The sequence below is a fragment of the Saccostrea cucullata genome, unplaced genomic scaffold, assembly GCF_032062105.1.
Source record: "Saccostrea cucullata isolate Sc308-1 unplaced genomic scaffold, CSIRO_AGI_Scuc_v1 ctg923, whole genome shotgun sequence".
Taxonomy (NCBI): Eukaryota; Metazoa; Mollusca; class Bivalvia; order Ostreida; family Ostreidae; genus Saccostrea; species Saccostrea cuccullata.
The window spans coordinates 616,105-636,724 of record NW_026936399.1 but is presented as its reverse complement, the minus strand read 5'-3'; the positions used below and the strand labels follow the sequence as shown (position 1 = coordinate 636,724).

Sequence of the window (20,620 nt, the reverse complement as noted above, 5' to 3'; positions counted from 1 at the left end):
AAGCAATAATGAATTGGTTGTACAGCAGAGTAAATCAAAATGATTTAATATATAAATACACTGTTGATTATGAATTTATTAAAAATAAACTCAGATAAATGTTAGAATTATTGGTTTAGAGAGTTCTTGTGTTCTACGTCATATTTTCACTTTGCTGAACAAGGCAAATAAGGCGGGAAATATACTCGAGCTCATCATTCTTTGCACGGGATTTCGTTTATAAACCACATGATGGACACACCCGGCACTAGTTCATCATCAGACAAGGAAAGGTGTGTGTCAGTGTATAGATTTATATGTGTAACTTTAGCATTCACCCACAGTGATACAACTTTTAATTGGGATCTACTCTTTACAGATTGCTTTATAAGGAGTAAACAAAGATGCTTAGTTATTTCTTGTTTACTTGATTGTAGAATGTTGTCAAACTAGTTTAGATAGAAGTACTCATTCTTTATGACATTTGTATTCATAATGTATCTCAATTCATTTTAAATACAGACTTGGTTGTTGTCAGTCTTCATTTGCATCAGCAAGAAAGCCTTATTTTTAATCATTTTGCATTACTGATTACAGGATGGAAGCTGCAGAGACTGCTGTTGCCATTTTGGCTCAGGGAAAGCGCAACATGGTGTGTGGTGAAATTCCCAATGCCGTCAACCAGTTCCAGGAGGCATGCAAAGTTCTGTAAGTAGACAGTTTAAATCCAGCATGAATACCTTATATTTTGATATCATTCTGCAACTTGTTTTAGAGACCAATTTGGACATGATGTTCATTGTTTAAATTATTATACCATCTAATATCTATGATATTACTAGTCCAAAGCATTTGTTCTTTAACTAAATTCAGTTCTAGACAGACCTGCCAAGTGACCCGCATTCATGGGTCACACCCGTTTGACCTCTCACCCCCCACTATAAGCGGCGTGTCATTGTCTTCACCCGCAAAATCGATCATCCCAATTTTTTGACCCAATATTAATTAAGCATGTTTGTCTTGTCATTCTCAAGAAAGATCTGAAAATTCATCCTAAAATTTCCGATTTGTGTTTTATAAATCAGGATATGAACATCTTGTTTATTCAATGCACACAGATTAGTATCTTTGTTTGCCGAGGTGTTAAAAAAAACTGTTAATTAAGCACAGGAAATCACTTCACGCTTGATCGCAGACTGACACAGCTGTACAGGTAATATGCCTGGAGCATTTAGGGGATTATCTAACCATTTGAAGGGGTATATGCATGGTGAACCACATAGATTTAGAGGTTAATTAAATATCATTTTATTAAAAACAGAAATTAATTAATTAAATACAATGATATGATAAACATTGGGATCGTTTTTTAAAAACGAAAGTAAAAAAACGAAACTACAAAGCATAACTGATAACAGCTGATTTTATCAGCTCTCGTATATTGAAATTATTGTTAAGAGTAGTGGTTAAAAGAAAATGATATTAATTAAGATAAAGCAAAAGAGTCTAAAGTGAAGTATATTGAATTTCTTCAAAATGTAGTATTGTACGTTGTGTTTCTTTGTTAAATGGCTATGACAAGGGAATACCCACTTGTCATCACATCATGACTCTAACGATTTTAAGTTTTTGTTTGGGGTGTTAGGTATCCTTCATAATTTATTTTGTAGTATTTGATTCATTTAATTTTTTTTTGTGTGTGTTTTAAAATTAATAATAGGAAATTAGATGGCACATATTTCTTAACACCACCCCCTGCAGCAACAATTTTTCAATATCAATCTTTCAATGTAATGTCTAATTACAATTTTCTGATTGTGTAATATGTTGAAAATTAATCATTGTAGAATAACAAATGTTTCCCATTAACATTTTAAATTTTTAAAACTTTGCAAAAATTCTATTGAACTAAAAGTATCTGAATCTTACTATCAATCTGAAAGCGTTCTGCAATTTTAAGTAACCTGTCCTAAGTAAAAATTAAGTCTGCAATAAAATATAACATATACATGCATGTGTTTGACTGTTTGCATTGATGCCTAAAAATTAGGGAGCATTTTGTTACTAAACCTTGCCAAAAATGTCGTTTATATATTTTTTCAATTCTGAATGTTTGTAATTAAATTTTTGGTTGGCAGGTCTGCCTAGAGTGTCTGCTCATGCGACCCATTACATGAATCTTGTTTGTAAGTCTAAGGTAAAGGTTTTGATACAACAGTCAAGATCAAAGTTCATTAATGAACTATTTAGAGTGTGCCTTCTTTTGGTCTTGTCATTCTCTTTGAGTAAACTTATAGTTCTGCATTGATTCTTTCCTTTGAAATGTCGAGACCTTCAGAGTTAGACACCTCATCACCAAAGGAAAATCTAGTTTGTCAAGAATATTAGCTTATAAAGAGTCTCACACAATAAACATTTATGAAGATTTCTCTCCTTTGATAAGCTAAATGCTGGCATGTAAGAAGTTTTGATTTAGATGTTGTAGTGTGGGTTTAACACTAAATCTTTATACTAGACAACTTAAAATCATGATTCCAGAGCAAAAGCATATGGAGAAACAGCTAAAGAATGTGCAGAGGCTTACTTCTACTATGGACAGTCACTGCTAGATCTCGCCAGAATGGAAACTGGTGTGCTTGGAAATGCTCTGCAAGGAGGTAGGTAGCTTTTGCTTTCAGTGTTTTTAAGAGTGCCGTAAATTTACCCACATTGTAGTAATAACATTGCATACTAGTAATAGCGGAACCTGTGTGTGGTGGAAGGCAATTGAATGCTGCAATTTGAATGTTTGTATAGTACTTGACCAAAAGTTCGTGAATGGATTTTATTTGGTTTATTCCTGTTTGTTAGTAGCTTTTTGGTAACTACATAACGTTTTTGATATTCATTAAATGTAGGACTTGTACAAAGTTAAAGAAATTCAAAGTAAAGGCATACATGTATTTCTTAAGGTTGGAATATCTAGAATCTCATGTTTATCAACAAGTTTGACAGCAGTCCATCTTGTCCTTTTTCTTGGGAGATAGGGGGATTGCTGTAACTTGAACTGTGACAAAGCAAAAAATGAAAAATGTTGGGAGTTATGTTGCTGAATCTATGGGATTGTGATTTGTAGTTCCTGAGGAAGAAGAAACTGAAGATGATAAAAAACCCACTGAACAGTTTGAACCAGCAGACATAAATGGTGTGTGGCTAAGAAATACAGATACTCGTGTTAGGAATAATGAAGGCGGTTTTGTTTGACTATTACATTCTGTTATTGCATTTGATTGAAGATTTGTATTTAAAAGTTAAATATCAGTATTTTGGGATATTGTTACTCTGGTCTAAACATGCCTGTAAGAGCCTGTATTGCTTGGTAGGAGAAGAACGGGAAAAGCTTCGTATGGAAGTTTACGATGCTATGGCAGAACATGAGGGCTCTAAGGAGGGGGAAAAAGAGTGTGATAAAAAGGAATCCGAGGGTAAGGAGAAAATGGAAACTGATGAGGAAAAAAAGAAGTCTGATGGTGAACCGTTGAAAAATGGGACAGTGGAAGGGGAAAAGAAAGAGGAAAAAGGTGCTTATAGTTCACTGTTGGTGTTGAAAGCTGTTCTGTTGAGCTTTTGTGCTTGCTTGTAATGCTTGGGGGTTCTGAGTATGTTTATTTGCATGAGGCAGTGGAATATGTTCTATTTTGTTTGTGGATAATCTGCCAGTTGTTTTTGCAAGTTCTAACCTTTTTTACCTAATATGCACTAAAAAGAAGTTGCTGCACTTGTTTTACATTAATTTGTTTATTTACATAACTAGAGATTGCATTACTTTACTGAATTCATAATATGCAATGACAATTGAACACAGATATCTTGAATATAATGGATATGTCAAAGCAATTTAAAAGCCCTGTGTGCTTATTTTTTTAAGTATTTTACCTTGGATATCTCAAAGTATTTTTATAATGCCATCCTGTCCAATATAATCTATTCATTTATAGTTGGCTAGCAGCTGATGGATCTTTTTAACTTTCACAATGATTTGATCGAGAACATTTTAGCTTAAAAGTTCCAGAATTTAAAACCCTTATGGTCTTTGGGGAAAGGAGAAATTAAGTTAATTAAAGTACATGAATGAAAAAGAATTTAAATCTAGTTTTATGCTTAAAAAAAATCATATTTGATGTATATTCTGCATTCAGGTATATGCAATATATATACACATTAATGAGAATTTTCTGGAAGTAATTTAATTTATTTAGCATATCTGTAATCAAATACCAAGTTAAGAATTAAGTAAAATATAAATTTAAATTGCACGAAATAAGAGCCAATCCAAAATATAAAATTTAAATTTTAGAACTCATAGGAAGAATTTGACTTTGTCTAAAATAAATTTGCTTAAATCTTGTTTGTTTTTACAGAGGAGGAAGGAGAGGAGGAGGGAGATGAAGAGGAGGGTGAGACGGCAGAAGAGGGGGATACAGCTGAGGAGGGAGAGACAGCCGAGGAAGGGGACACAGCAGAGGAGCTGGAGACTGCAGAGGAGTCACAGGAATCACAGGAGGAGGGAGAGGAGGGCAAGAAGAAAGAGGTAACTGAAAGTTGATTGGTCAGTTGTTGAACTGAGGAGGGGAAGAAGTAAACAATAGTTTTATTGATTAGTCAGTGATTGAGGAGGGAAAAGAGATAGGTGGTAATTCATGGTTAATTACTCAATTGTTGAGGAGGACAAAAGGAAAATGGCAAATGATAATTTATAAGAATACCGTATTTCGGGGAGTACAATACGCACTTTTTTCCTAAAATAAATTTCTGTGAGAAAGGGATGCGTATTTTACATCACAATGGGATTTTGACAAGTTTTTCTTTCAGGTGAAACACGGCTATCATACGTACATACCGTAGTATTACTTAGAGACATATGCAATTTCTATTGTTAATTGCCATATTTTAAACTTCGGAAAGTTATTGTTGGAAGGTATGCTTCTTAAAAATGTCACTTTCATAATCTTTTGATACCAAAATAACATGAAAAAGTAAGTTAAAAGTAATTTGAGCTGCATGTTGATTGTCTCCGAGGAGGCCGTCATTACCGATGTTATTTTTAGAAGTTCACTCATGGCTATGTCACGTGCTTCCGTAATGATAGTGCACATGCACCTTATCTGCCAGACAAAAGTAATAAATCATTTTTTAATGAAATACAATAAAATAAATATTAATTTTAGGTTTAAAATAACTCAATGATAATCTGCAACAATATTAACACCCCTCCATACGTCCCAATGAAAGGAAGCCAATGTTGTGACACACGTGCGCTGGTCAAATGATAATTGCCTATCAACACCCCTTAGGGCAATTAATTGTCTACCGACTCCAAAGCAATCTAGCAATGTTTTTACAGTTAGAGCACTGATTATTTACTGCCATGTTAATTGCTTTGATTATTTTCTTTGTTAAAAATTGGGGGTCGGTTTATGACCATTGGTATGTGTGAGCATGTGTTGATTACGGCATCTTAAACAATTAAACACTTGTTAAATGTAATTTTACCTTATCTTATACTTATCGGCCTCTTGTTTAAATAATTGAGAGTTGAGAAATGAAATATAAATTATGCTAAAACTTTTAATAAAAGTGGTATCATTTAGAAAATAAGATATCCGCGAAGATTCAGAAGAGGAAAATCGTAGTCTTCTTAAAGAAATAAATACTTTGATGTTTCAATTTCGTTTCCTGTTAAAATATTGTAAGATAATTTTAAGCATGATTAACTAGAACCAAAATTAAATATGACAACTGATAAAACTTTTGACAATATCTCTTGCTTTGTTGAAATAAAATTATTTCATCTAAGAATATGGCGATGCATAATTTCAAAATCACCGTAATTATTCTTTAAAAAAATCTGTTAATACTTTTACGCAACATTATCTTGTGCTTTGTTGAAATAAATGAATAAATAATTTTCTCCAGATTGCCGCAATATGGAATGTCAGGATTAAGAGAAAGTTATAAAGTGTGTATTTAAAAAAAAAGTGTGTTCAGTAAATTTTTGATACTTAATCCTCGCGCCGATTTTCGTAACAAATTACCGCGATTTTCGTAGTTCAGAACATCGCTTGGTAAATTTTTCTGTTGCGTATAATACATCCGAACTGTGTTTTTTTCCCCAGTTTCAGACTCAAAAAGGGGGGTGCGTATTTTACATCAATGCGTATTATACTCGGCCAAATACGGTAGTTGTTTTTTAGGGGAAGAAAGAGGGAAATGGTAGTTGATAGTTCAGTGGTTAAGTAGGGAAAGAGGAAAAAGGCAACAGATACTTTTATAAAAAAGTCAGTTGATTAGGAGGGAAAGAAAAAAAGGGGGAAGTGATGGTTAATTAGTGAGTTTTTGAGGTGGGAAAGAAAAGGTAACTAAAGATTGGTTTAATAATTAATTCTTGAGGGTAGATTAATCAGCTACTTGTAGCAAGATTGTTATAATAATGCTCTATTTCACATATTTATGTTTATTGATTGATATATTATTGTTTTACAAACACTGTGACAGTTTGCTTGATGGGGCGTGCTAAAATTTTGTGTGCTGGTTATCATTTTGCTCATCGATTGGATCAATGAAATCAATACTAATTTGCATATGAAACTCGGAATACAACAATAGCCTGATAATACTGACCAATCACATTGAACGATTGTTTACCAATACGGCATTTGTAGTCAGCAGCAACACGTGGTCAGTCAAAGCCCATTTTCTGTCTTCAAAACAGCATACATGTACAGTGAACCCTCAGATATCCGGACGCCAGATATCCGGACGCTTCAGTATCCGGAAGATTTTCATCGGAACAGAATTTTTTAACGTTATTTTGTCTTGTTTAACTGGTGATTCAGATATCCGGATGCTTCACATATCCGGACAAATTGACTGGGAACCAAAGTGTCCGGATAAATGAGGGTCCACTGTATTATATTTGTTGTGATTTGACCGGATGGGTTTTTAAATACGTATAAGAAAATTTAAAGAATGGAATTAGTAAGGCTACTCTGTTTTTGTTGTACTATATATGTACGTTGCTCTGTCAATATCATCATTATAGGAAGTAAAACTTGCTTTGTCCGTTCACGTGTTATTGTTGTTTATTAAATGCGATTGGTCAGTATTGTTAGTGGTAATGCTGGGTTCTGTGTTTCATATGCAAAGTATTATTGATTCCATTGAAATCAAACATCCAATCGATGAGTAAAATGATAATCAGGCATACGAAATTTCAGCACGCCCTATCAAGCAAACTGTCACGCTGTTTGTAAAACAATAATATCATGTATGTTAACGTGTATTTGTATCTTTACTACAGAATCCCGATGACATATCCAATTTGCAGTTGGCATGGGAAATGTTGGAACTGGCCAAAGTGATCTATTTAAAGTAAGAAGATTTGTTGGAATTATAAATTTGAATGAGTTCATTATATAGTAAACTGTGATATATATGTCAGGAGATAATTATTATAGTAATAGTTGTTTGAATTTATTGGTCTGGACTTTTTTCAGAGATGAAGACAAAAAATCCAAACTGAAGGCTGCAGAGTCTTTCCTGAAATTAGGAGAAGTCAGTTTAGAAACAGGTATAAATCAATAATAAATTTTAAAATCAGTAATTACAAAGGAAATTGCAGTTATCTCAAACACTAATTTCTTGAATACCAGGGATATGTTGAAGCTAGATAGGAGCATCATTTTTGTTTTTCAATTTTTTTTTTAAATGGTTTTTACAGCCATGTTGAATATATCTCAATGTTTAATTTGAGTCCTGTTGAGTTGGAGATATCAAGGTTTGACAGTAATTGAAAGCTGTAGAATATTGTTAATATGTTGATTGTACTATGTAATTATTTATGTGTGTTTACAGCATTTTATAAAGGTTCTTTTGTATTTTTTTCCCTTTAGAAAATTATGAGCAAGCAATATCAGATTTCAAAGAATGTCTTAAAATCCAAGAAGCTGAATTAGAACCAGATGACAGACTTTTAGCTGAAACGTATCCTTCACAACTATGGAAGTTCAGAAAAATGCAAACAGTTCATATAGTTTTTCTGATTGTACATGTATGATTATAAAAAATGTGATTCCAGGTATGAAAGTTCAGAATTTCCCAAGTTAAAAAAGGGGGAGGGGAGTTAAAGCAATCTTTTACGTTGTGAATTTTTCTTAACTTGCTATCAGTCATTATCAGCTTGGATTAGCACATGGGTTCAACAAACAATATGATGACTCCATAGATCAGTATAGAAAAGCTATTAAAGTTATGGAAGCCAAAATGAGTAAGTACAAATTAAGGCCAAAGTTATTTTATCTTTAGGTTTATGGATTTTTTCAACCATAATGTCCATTGGGTGGCGACAAAATAAAAATAAAAATAATTTGAAACTTCTTTCAAACAGAACATAGCTGATTTAAAAAAACACAAAACACCACCACCCTTCTTTTGAATTGGTAAAAATTAGAAACAATTCCTGAAATTATTTGTAGTAAAATGAGAATCAAATAAAAGGAACTACAAATGATTTTACTGAAGGTTTACTTCAGATCTTATTTGAAATCATTTAAAAAAATATCTTTTTAAATATTGAAAATGTTGATCATAGAATATTTTTGGAACATTACACATTCATTTTTTTTAAACAAAAAACCAACTAATTTACTTTGATTTAGATTCATAATCTTGTAAACTATATTAATTATCAAGACGAAGTCAAAGATTGTCTTCACTTCTTTTAGTGAAACCCTACACTGTTGCCTATTTCCTTTTATTAGCATGACCTTATTGCTACGGTTAAAGTCAAATGTCAACAACAAAGCATGTATCTGGGACCTATAACCATGAAAATGATCTATTTATCTGGTTATATTAATTTTTTCATTGTTTCATACTGTGATACACTTGTCACATAAAATTTAGCATGTGTCTGGGTTTGGGAAATAAAATTCAAGTTAGAAAAAACGTACACAGTCTTTGTGTGCAGTTTCTACAATTTTGTCCAGTTTCAACATATTAATTCCTTACTTTTGAACTGGAAGAAAAATATTACCAATGGGAAAAAAAGGGAAGTTATGTCATTGAAACAGCTGATATTTGGTGGTTATTTTTATTTCCATAAAAATCATAGATTACGTTTTTAACAGGACTCTTTGGGGAAAAGAAATATTGCATCTCCCATAGTTTGCTCTTCTCTCATTCTCTGTGAAAATTAAGTTTCTGGACATCGTGCTATCTCAAAGACATTTTAACTGCACTTTAAAATAAAGACATGCTTGCCGCCATGTTTACACGTTTTTATACGCCCGTCTTAAGACGGGACGTATTATGTTATACTGTCCGTCTGTCCATTCCTGTCCGGCTCATAACTTCAATACTAATAGGCCTAATTATCAAACTTTGTCAACTGATACTTCTTGGGTAGACGGTGTGTCGCGCACAAAAAGTTTAGGTCGCTCTGACCTTTTTGCTATGGCCAAATATGGAAAAATACTGTCCTGCTCATAACTAGTAAACTATTAGACCTAGAACTATCAAACTTGGCAAATGTATACATCTTGGGTAGAAGGTGTGTACCTATTTCAAGGTCACTGTGACCTTTAATTTAAGTGAAATTTTTTTAAAAACTAAGTCTTTTAAATTTTGAATTTCATAATCCTAAAAAATGCAAAATTTTAGTTGTATCCTTATTAAAAAAGTGTTAAATCAAGAAAATACTTATTTTTTTCAGCATATACTTGACAGCAATCTATAACAGATATTATGTATGTTAAGAGAAATCCCATGTCTCCCATGAGTGTAATTATCAAGCACTGGTCAAGAGGTTTGATAACAGAAAATTGCATGTCAAATTAGAGAGAAATTAATGAGTTTAGTGTGAGGAGCAAACTGGAGACCATCGGTGTTATCTATGTCCCTTTGGGAATTGGGCAGATGGGTAAGCCTGTTGGATTAAAAATAGCTCTTGTTGGCTAGCCTAAGTTTTAAAATGATTTTGATGAAAAGTAATTAACACTAATTTGATATTGCATTATAAACTAATCTAATAATATATAATATTATTAATTTAAAAAACTAATTTCATAGGGGTGGAATCAGCATGTCCATTTTCCATAGAAATTGCATATTTAAACCTTTCTGACATTAAATGTTAAAAAAAAAAATCATTGAGTATTTTATATGTTTTAAAAATATTTTATGGTAGATAGTGCAGATTCATTCATCTGTAGTAATGAGAAGACAAGCATCCAGTCAAAGATTAATTAATGAGTTCAATTTAGGAAGGCTAGCTAGCATCTTCTTATCTGTATCCTTTGAGAATTAGACAGAAGAACTGCCGGTCAGTTTAAATAGCATATGTCATTTGATGGCCTAGCCTTTTATTTTCAAAATTAATTTGGTTTAAATTAAGTTGTTAAGACTAATTTGATATTGTTTAATATGATGTGCATTTGACAATTAAGGTCTAATACAACCAGTATAGAAATCTATCAATGATGTAATTTGTTATAATTAATGCCTACACCACAGGGGATATCGATGGATAAACAAATATTTTAAGGAATAGAAAAAATCATGGAAATTTTAGAATCAAGGTTTACATGATTTTCTTGCACTCTAAACTGTTTAAGTTAATTGTAATTTTTTGACGGGCGTATCATGCTGTGGCGTGGCACTTTATTGTTTATAGTCACTGAAACGTTTGAAACAATGAGACGTTTTATAACATGTTTGGGACTCAGACGCATTATAAATATTAAAACCCTGATGATCAGGCATGAATTTTCCGGAAAATTATCGAAAGTGGTGAAAAAATCCATTATTTTTATTTTCTAGACCCTGAAAAAATCGGGTCGGCGGATCCGTAAACCGAAAGATATAAAAACTGTGGCCTAAATTGTAAATTAAAAACTTGTAATATTTGTCAATGTTAATGCTTAAAGAAAATCAAGGCGATAGAAATTTAATGAGGGACTGAATTTTTTTCCTTGTAACATTTAATTTTTCATCCACTTGCAACAAATAAGTATATTTTGAATTTTGAATGTCCCATCCAGCTGTTGATCAGTCTGTTTTACAACTTGATGAAATTTTTGTAAGTACAGTTTATGTGGCTCTTCTCTGTTGATTTTACAAACAGTTAACAATTTTTGTTTACAGATAAATTAAAGCAAAAGGTTGAGGAGGGAACACAGGGCAAAGGAAAAGGTAACAATTACCACCTAGGATCCTCCGTATCTGTGACACAGAAAGAAAACGTGAAATTAATATTTATTCATACTCTTTAAGTTTGTTCAAATATACATTTTTTCATCTGGATATCTCCTTTGTAGAACCATTACCTGCTGATGATCCAATTAAGGCAGCCCAGCAAGAAATCAAAGATCTAGAAGAAATTCTTCCCGACATCAGAAGTAAAGTAAGAAATTCTGTTAGATTTGTTTAAAGTGTCATTTCTTAATTTATTGATACTGCTACATCACCCCCTTTTGAATGTTCGGTATAACTTTTTGTGATTATGACTTTCATAGATAGAAGACATGGAGGAAGAAAAGAAGAATATTGATGAACTGAAAACACTAACAAAAGAAACACTGGTAAATATCCTCTTCTTGGGTTATGATAAACTCAGCTCTAATTAGCAAGATTTAAAACTGTAAACTTTAACTGAACACATAAATGTACATGTATGTATGAGAGGCAGAATCTCATTTCCGAAAAGCTCATAATGCTTTTGGTGCCAATCATTTTAAGCACCTTAAATTAAATTTGATACTGCATTTATTGCCAGGGGATACTTTCACATATTTCTTTTTCTATCAGTAAACGGCATAAACTTGATTATCACTTTTTCAGCATCAAGATACCTTAAAATTTTATGAAAAAATGAAATTCTCTTGAATGAAATGTGTGTTATAGATTTTAAAAGCATATGAAAGGATGTGTTTAAACTTACATTTAGATTTATTTTCAGGCTGCAGCAACAAGTGAACTGAAACCTGCAGAATCAAAAGATTCATCAGAGGTAATGAGTTTATGTAGATGCTGTATTTTATGTTAATGAGCCTTATAAACATTTGATTTGTTCATGTACATTTCATTCGTATTTTTCCTTCATGTTAGCCACAGAAGGCAGCATCAGACATCAGCCATCTTGTCAGAAGAAAGGTAAGTATTTTAATCTTATTTAAGATTCATTTTTCAAACAAACTTAGTTGAATCTCTTCATAAAATATATGTGTAAATTGATTATGATCCTGTGCATGCTTAGAAAATACAGCAATGATGATTTAGTCTCTTACGATATTGTGTAGTAAGTTTTTTTGAAGAGAAACTTAATTTACTTATCCTAGCGTCTGAATTTATGCTCCAGTTATGTAAAATTTGAATATTTCTTGAATTGATGTTAGTCCTGAACACTTTGATAATAATAATACTTTATTTAGAGAGGGTAACCCGATTTTAAAGTGTTATTCTTTAAAGGCATTATCTTGAGTGTTTGATTTTAACTAATGATACTTTGTTGAAAATCAGATTTTGGTGTGTAAAATTCCCTTCCATTCATGAGTGTGATACTGTTTTACAGAGGAAGCCAGAGGAGGAAAATGCTGAAGCTGACACCAAGAAAACCAGACAGGAGGATGGATCAGGGGACGCTACAACGAAACCGAATGGTACTGCCAATGAAAAATCTGAACCGGTAAATCAGTCCCAAAATTACCATTCCAGTTACTTTACACACTGCATGATTATGTGTGCACCAAGTTGGGAGTTTTAAATTCAGTTGTTGCAAAGAAATTCAGATGATTAAATTATGTTGTTTTGCATGGCATTTTTAGCTCATCTGATCTAAAGTCTCAAGTGAGCTTTTCTGATCAGTTTTTCTGTCATCTATCTGTTGTGTGTCTTATGTAAACTTTTCACATTTTAACTCAAGAACTACAGGGCCAATTTCAACTAAACTTGTCACAAAGCATCCTTGGAATTCAAGTTTGTTCAGATTAGGGGCTTTGTCCTCTTTCAAAGGGAGAAAATTAAGTTATCTCTTTCTGTACTAATGCACCAAGCAGAGGAAACAGTTTGATGAAAATACTGTTGTTCAAGGTCTCATAGTTCATTCAATTAATGTAATATTCAATTAATGTAATATCTTGCATTATTGTTTGTTTAAATGCTTTCATTGCATGGATATACATTTGCATGTACTAACAAATGGGACTTTACATTGGATTTACATGTATTTTGTAAACCGTCAAGCTCGTAAAAAATTTTTCTAAACTTAGTTAGGAATTACATCTTGTAATAGATTGGTAATTGAGTGAAAAAAAGAAAGTCTAATTAAAATACATAAATGTATTAATATTTAATGTTTATTGAAAGAAAACTTCTAACAATATTTGTTATACTTTCAGGAAAGTGATGCTAAGAAAAAGGAAGCCATGGATGTTGAACCCCCCAGAGCTGTAGCTTCATAGTCTACCTCCCCATTCTTCATTCTGATTGGTGTTTGATCAGGTCATCACCCAGGATGAATCATCAAGCATCACTATGTACATTTTGTGCAACTTCAAACTGCTAATTTGTGATATTTATTGACATTGTACATACCATTGCATGTTGGAGAAATGTTTACCAAATTAAGAAATGATTCCATTGTTCCAATTTTCACTACACAATAAAGCAGCTATCAAGAATTTTTTTTTTATTTTCATGGGAAATGATGGATTGAACACAGCAAAGCAAAGGCTGTTTTGAGGTGGTCACATTGTCATTTATCTGTCTTCACAAAAATAAGGGGACATTTAAATCCCATTTATCCTCTAATTGGAATTGAACCTGTCTTATTTCTCGTATGTTAGCTGTGACGAGCTTTCCAATTTTACCATTTTAATACCCCGGCAAACAGAATTTGGATGGTATGTAGGAATCACCTTATCTGTCTGTCTGCAAACATGTTTGGTCTATATCTTTCTTATGAGAAACATTAGTAGAATCTACTACTTTACACAAAGATTGTTCATGACCTTGACCCAAGATCTTTTTATGGATAAACTTGGTGAGTTCCCATTTTACACAAGGATTGCTTATGATCTGATGGTTGATCCAGGGTCATTGTAGATCATGTAGATCCTCAAAAACTCTAAAGAACTTTTGGAAAATTTTAAAATCACCAAATTTTTTCGAAACTCTGCATCAAAACATACGACTTTTTTACATCCAATCCTCTTGATAAAACTAGAGGTACTGTGAGCACTGAGCTCACAAAATTAAACCCCATCTCACAAATAATGGCAAAGTCAATATTCTGAAATTAAAGTGTCAAATCAAAAAGTTAAATGAGGTCATAGTGGCAATGTGCAACAAAGATTATGTGAAAGTTTCATTAAATTTAATTCAGTGGTATAAGAGGAGTTGCAGATAAGAGATCATGGTTAGTAATCTCAGCGAGATGTCGTAGGGACTAAAAATATTGGTCTGGTGTCCCTCGACATCTTAGCTCTGTAAAAAAATTCACACAAAGTGTTTCGGGGTTTTTGTCCCAACTTCGACCACTTGTTTCAATCGAATACAGGCTGAAATGAATTTAGCTGCCCGCTTCAACTGTTTTCTTCGCAGTGGTTAGAGCGTCTGCTCTAGAGTCGCGAAGTAAGGAAGTAAGGATCCTTACGTCGTGGGACGTGGAGACTGGTCCTTCGGATGGGACCGTATAAACCGATGTCCCGTGTCACAGTAGGTGCTAACACGAAAAAGATCCCTCCCAGCTCAATGGCCCTGAGTGCCGAGTATAGGACAAAATTTGCAGCTCACCACCGGCAAGTGGTGGCGTCTCCGTATGAGTGAAAAATTCTCGAGAGGGACGTTAAACAATATACAATCAATCAAATTTTTTCTTTGGACTTCTTTTTAAGTCTATATCACTATACGGCTTTCGTTTCTTACCTTTAAAAGATTTAAATCCAACAAAGTGAAAAGTTGTTACGCCACCGTGAATGAAGTTTCGGGGGTGTATAGTTTTTGTCGTGTCCATCCGTCTGTCTGTCTATTTGTCCGCAAAAATTTAACTTTAAATTGTTCATACCCGGTAACTTTTGATTAGATAGGGCTATGACTTTCCTACTTCACAAGTGTGTTTCTTGTGAAAAGACCTTTCTTTTGGTACCATCAAATTTGACCCTTTGACCTTGGAGTTTGACTCACTTTTACACAAATTTTTACTTTCCATATCTCTTGAACAGCTAGTAGATACCTGGATATTTACACTTCACATATGTATTCTTTGTGGAAAGACCTTTCATTGGATACCAACAATCTTGACCTTTTGATCTAAACCTTGGAGATTTCCTTTCTTATGAAAAAAAATTAACCTTAACCATAACTTTTGAACACTAAGGGCTAGTGATCTCATATTTGACATATGTAATTCTTGTGAGAAAACCCTTCACTGGCTATCAAAACCTTTGACCCTATGACCTTGGAGTTTAACCAACTTTTAAAAAGCAAACCTTTACCATAACATTTAAAGGGTTAGGAATAGTGCTTTTTTAATACTTTACATATTTAATTTTTGTGACAAGACTTTTGACCCTTTGACCGTAGAGTTTGGTCTACTTACAATTTTTTAATCGTGGCCATATTTTTTTCTTTTGAAGGTTAGGGCTAGAACTTCCATACTTCATAAAGTAAGTTTGCATTTAAGAAAAGTTTAATCTTCGCTATTTTGCCATACGGAGGCATCAATGTTTCACAAACACATCTTGTTTTTCATATATAGCTTCATGCTATTTGTTTAAACCTCCGAAGCTGAAGAGTTCAGTGTTCCAACACCCTTGGGTTAAGGTCAACTCAAACCCTTGAATTTTTTAGCAATCAATGTACTCAGTATAAGCTTCCAGCGCTTCTCCATTACAAAGTCAAAGTTTCAGAATTGAGAAAACTTGTTTTTTTTTCAGCCAGTGACCTTGAACTTGCTGGAATGACCTTGGTTCAAGGTCCTGACACACCACATTACCTATTTGAATACTTTATATGGTCCCATCCTACCCACAGGGGTAATGGTTTGAAGAAATTAGAATTTACACTACCTTAAAAAGTTTCCACATAAGTTTCAGCTTTTTTGGCACTGTAAATTTTGACAAGATTTTCATGCATATATACTTAATTGTAAAACCATTGTGGTCTCATGCACTTACCCCTTGGGACATGGTTTGAACAGTTTAGAATCTACACTACTCCAGAAAGCTTCCAAAATTAGTTTCAGCTTTTCAAGCCCTGTGGGTTTAGAGAAAAGTTTAAACATTTTTCCAGTGTATTTCAATGTAAAAGTTTGATTCCCTTTTCTGACCCCATCATATCCCTGGGTGTCAAGATTTGAACAATATTGAATTTACACTAGCTCAGGAGTCCTCCATATCAGGCCCTCTTGATTCTTGATAAGATATATATAAAGGTTTTCCCTAATTTATTTCAATGTAAAAATTTGATTCCGTATTGTGGCCCTACCCGACTCCTGGGGGCATGATTTGAACAATTAGAATTTACACTTTTTATGCATTGGGGGGTATATTGTTTTTGTCCTGTCTGTCTCAGTCTGTCTGTTTGTTTGTTTGCAAACTTTAACCTTCGCCATAACTTTTGAATCATGAAAGATAGAGACTTTATATTTGGTATGCATACTCCACTCATTAAGCTCTTTCAAATGACACCAAGGTCAATGGCCTTGGGACCTTGACTGTGACCTATATGCTAAAAATAGGTTTTTATCTGCAAACTTTAACCTTCGCCATAACTTTCGAACCACGAAAAATAGAGACTTCATATTTCGTATGCATACTCCACTATTTAAACTCTTCCAAGTGACACCAAGGTCAATGACCTTGTGACCTTGACCTGTATTGTAAAAGTATTTTTTCTTATATGCCCGTTTTAAGACGGGACGTATTATGTTATAGGCTTCGTGTCCGTCCGTCTGTCTGTCTATCCGTCTGTTAGCTTTTCTCTTGTCCGGCTCATAACTTTAATACTATAAGGCCTAGAGTTACCAAACTTTGTCAGCTGATACATCTTGGGTAGAAGGTGTGTCTCGCACAAAAAATAGGTCACTCTGACCTTTAATAAAGATGCTATAACCAAATATGGAAAAATCCTGTCTGGCTCATAACTAGAAAACTATGAGACCTAGAGCTTTCAAACTTGGCAAAAGTATACAGCTAAAGTAGAAGGTGTGTCGCAGCCTATTTCAAGGTCACCGTGACCTTTAATTTAAGTGAATTTTTTTAAAAACTAAGTCTTTTAAATTTTAAACTTCATAATCCTAAAAAATGTAAAAATATAGTTGTATTTTTATTAAAAAATGTTAAATTTAAGTAAAAACTTATTTTTTCATTATATACTTAACAGCAATCTGTAACAAATGTTTATGCTTTGAGAGGAATTCAGTTTGTCCCATGGGCATAATTATCAAGCACTGGTCAAGAAGAATTTTGATAGAAGAAACTTGCATGTCAAATTAGAGAGAAATTAATGAGTTTATTGTCAGGAGCTAAGAGCATCTCTAGATCTGATGCAGCTGTTATCTTAATTTATCTCTTGGGAGTTGGGCAAAAAGAAATGGCCTCATAGTTGCTTGTGTTAATCAAGAGTTCTTGATGGCTAGCCCAGATAAAGATCTTCCAATTGGTGTAATGTAATTAAAACAAATTTATGTTTTAGTGTATGATTAAAACTAAATTAGTATTGTATAATTAAAACTTATTATTAATATACATGTGTTCATTGAAAAAAAATATATATTTCAATTTTTATATATATTTGCAACAAATTGCAGTCATGTCTCACTTAGAATTTTATAGTCTGAAGAAATTATAATTTATGTTTGATTTTTTTATTCAACTGTAGCATTTCTATTATTTAATAAAAAATGCAATAAACAATTTAAGTTTAAGTAAGCTGCAGATGGATATTTGTTATGCTCTAACACAACCAGTTTAGAGTTATATGATTTATTTGTTATAATCAATCCCTACACTGCAAGTCTCTTAGAGATGTATGATAAGAAATGGAAATTAAATCATTGAAATCTGTGTCAATCTGTTAATCAAGGCTACCTGATTTTCTTGCATCCTAACCAACTTATTATTATTGAACAATATTTGACGGGTGTATCATGCTGTGGCGGGGCACTTTATTGTACCTTTGCCATAACTTTCGAACCATAGAAGATAGAGACTGCATATTTTAGTATGCATACTCCACTATTTAATCTCTTTCAAATGAGACCAAGGTCAATGACCTTGTGACTTTGACTGTGACCTGTATGCTAAAAATAAATTTATGGTACCTTTACCATAACTTTTGAACTATACGAGATAGAGACTTCATATTTGGTATCCATACTTAACTGATCAAGTTCTTTCAAATGACATCAAGGTCAATGGCCTTGTGACCTTGACTGTAACATAATAAGGTAAAAATAGCCTTTTAAAAATTTTGTTGCCGCCGGGAGCATAGTGTTTCACAAACACATCTTGTTTTTATATAAGTTTTCAACTTTTCTGGCTCAGAGATTTAATTTATTAGATTCTTTTTTTATTTCAATATAATATCAAAATGTGTTTGTGAAACAAAATATGTTGGTACCTAAAGTAAGATCTTTTCACAAGAAATACAAATGTAAACTAGTGCTATAATTGTAACGGGGACCGTTACAGATGCTCCACAAACGCTCCCCAACTCCCTTTTGGTGCCAAATTCCCTGTAAGCTTCATTATAAATAAGACAAACTCTGTGCATTTGAGACTTTAACAACGTTTAATTACCCAGAAGTGTACCAAGTTCATTCAAATTTTAGCATTGCAGTGCACATGTGAATGCATGTGCGTAATGACCATGTCGTCTTGTCTACACAATCTATATACTTTTATATACTAAATATGAAAGTATTTAATCCAAAGGTAATAAAAAATCTGCTTACTCAAGTGTATTTTTGATTCTACTCATTACACGTGCACGCACGTGCATACATGTACATGAGCACGGTACCATACCTTCTTGTAGAATTAGTCCATTACATCTATCTATGTTCTAAATCCCACCCCGTTAACCAAGGGAGTTATAGCTTTTTAAAGTTTAAGCCAGATTGCAGCACACGTACACGCACATGTTTTCACGATAATTGCTATATACCTTGTTGTAGGATATCCCAATGCATGGCTATGTTCAAAATTTCAGAGGATTTTGTTAAAAAACAAGAAAGATATTGATACTTTAGTTTCAGCCAATCAGAGGGAAGTGCACGTGAGATCTTGCTATTTTGACCATGTCATAATGTCTATGCTACTAACCTACTAACTTCGTTTGGGGAACATAAATATAAAACCTTAGAGCCACCTGTACAGAGGAAAAATATGACCAATATTAATGTTTTTTTTTAAAGGTAGGGCAAACTTCGGGGTTATAAAAGCACTGGCCCTTATAGTTCAAAGGTAATGGCCAAGGTTAAAGTTTTTTAAGTACAGAAATCTCCAAGGTCAAAAGGTCAAAGTTGTTGGTACTCAATGAAAGGTCTTTATACAAATAATACATAATTGTATGAAATATTAAAATCCTGGTGTCTACTGTTTCAAAAGATATTGCCAAAGTAAATGTGTAAAAGTGAGTCAAATTCCAAGGTCAAGGTCAAAAGTCACATTTGGTGGTACCAAAAGAAAGGTCTTGTCACAAGAAATACACAAGTTTGTGAAATATAACTAAATTAAAAGAAATGGGCAAGGTTCAAGTTTTTGCGGATAAACAGACAGAATGACAGACAGCCAGTGACAACAAAAACTATATACCCCTAAAACTTCGTTTATTTGGAAGCATAATAAATTCCCTTTTGTAGGTCCATCCAACCCTGGGGACCAAGATTCGAACAACATAGAATATAAACTCCCCTAGGATTCTGTCACAAGTTTCCATCTTTTCTGACCTAGTGGTTCTTGAGATTTTTTAATAACCCCACCCTATTTTTCTTTCTTGATTATTTCACCTTGTAAGGGGTCTTGGTCCTTTCTTATCATAACTTAACAAGAGGCCCATAGGCCACACTCACCCACCTGAGCACAGAAATCAGTTTATTATTGAAAAGTTAATTTAAACCCAAAAGTGGTCCTAACCAATCCTTAAGGGGGAGAGGGTATGATTTGAACAAACTTGAATCTTCAATAACTAAGGATGCTTGCATATTTCTTTGACTACCTGTGGCTTCTTTATTGTCATTTACATTTAACTTACATTGTAACCCTGCCCTACCCACTGGGGTCATGACTTGAACAAACTTCAATCTACACTACCGAAGAATGCTTCCATATTAATATGACTATCATAGCTCTGCCATTTTTGAAGATTTTAAAAGATTTTTTCTTTATATTTTTATGTAAAACTTGGATACCATGTTGTGCCCCCCCCTACCCCCAGAGGTCATGACTTGAACAAAATTGGATCTACACTACCTGAGGATGCTTAATATAGATATGATCATTCATATTGAATCTTGAATCTACACTATCTGAGGATGCTTCCCTATAAGTTTCATCTTTCCTGGCACAGCTAGTGGTTCTTGAGTAGATTTTAAAGCATTTTC

General features: G+C 33.3%; 1 protein-coding gene across 3 annotated transcripts; it reads left to right on the top strand.

The window, feature by feature from the left end:
• Nucleotides 1-121: 121 nt before the first annotated feature.
• On the top strand, nucleotides 122-13,694 carry LOC134245499 (protein HGV2-like). 3 transcript variants are annotated; one of them, XM_062727783.1, is made up of 17 exons: nucleotides 122-272; nucleotides 577-687; nucleotides 2,518-2,636; nucleotides 3,095-3,163; nucleotides 3,342-3,539; nucleotides 4,380-4,549; nucleotides 7,319-7,389; nucleotides 7,515-7,588; nucleotides 7,911-8,001; nucleotides 8,187-8,284; nucleotides 11,161-11,208; nucleotides 11,334-11,419; nucleotides 11,532-11,597; nucleotides 11,975-12,025; nucleotides 12,124-12,168; nucleotides 12,587-12,674; nucleotides 13,413-13,694. In XM_062727783.1, the coding sequence occupies exons 1-17, from the start codon at nucleotides 229-231 to the stop codon at nucleotides 13,418-13,420; spliced, it is 1,437 nt and encodes a 478-aa protein (XP_062583767.1). In that variant the 5' UTR covers nucleotides 122-228; the 3' UTR covers nucleotides 13,421-13,694. The 3 variants fall into 3 exon arrangements, with proteins under 3 accessions (XP_062583767.1, XP_062583768.1, XP_062583765.1); XM_062727781.1 differs by having other exon boundaries at nucleotides 123-272; nucleotides 12,587-12,700; XM_062727784.1 differs by lacking the exons at nucleotides 3,095-3,163; nucleotides 3,342-3,539 and having other exon boundaries at nucleotides 12,587-12,700.
• The last annotated feature ends 6,926 nt before the right edge of the window (nucleotides 13,695-20,620 follow it).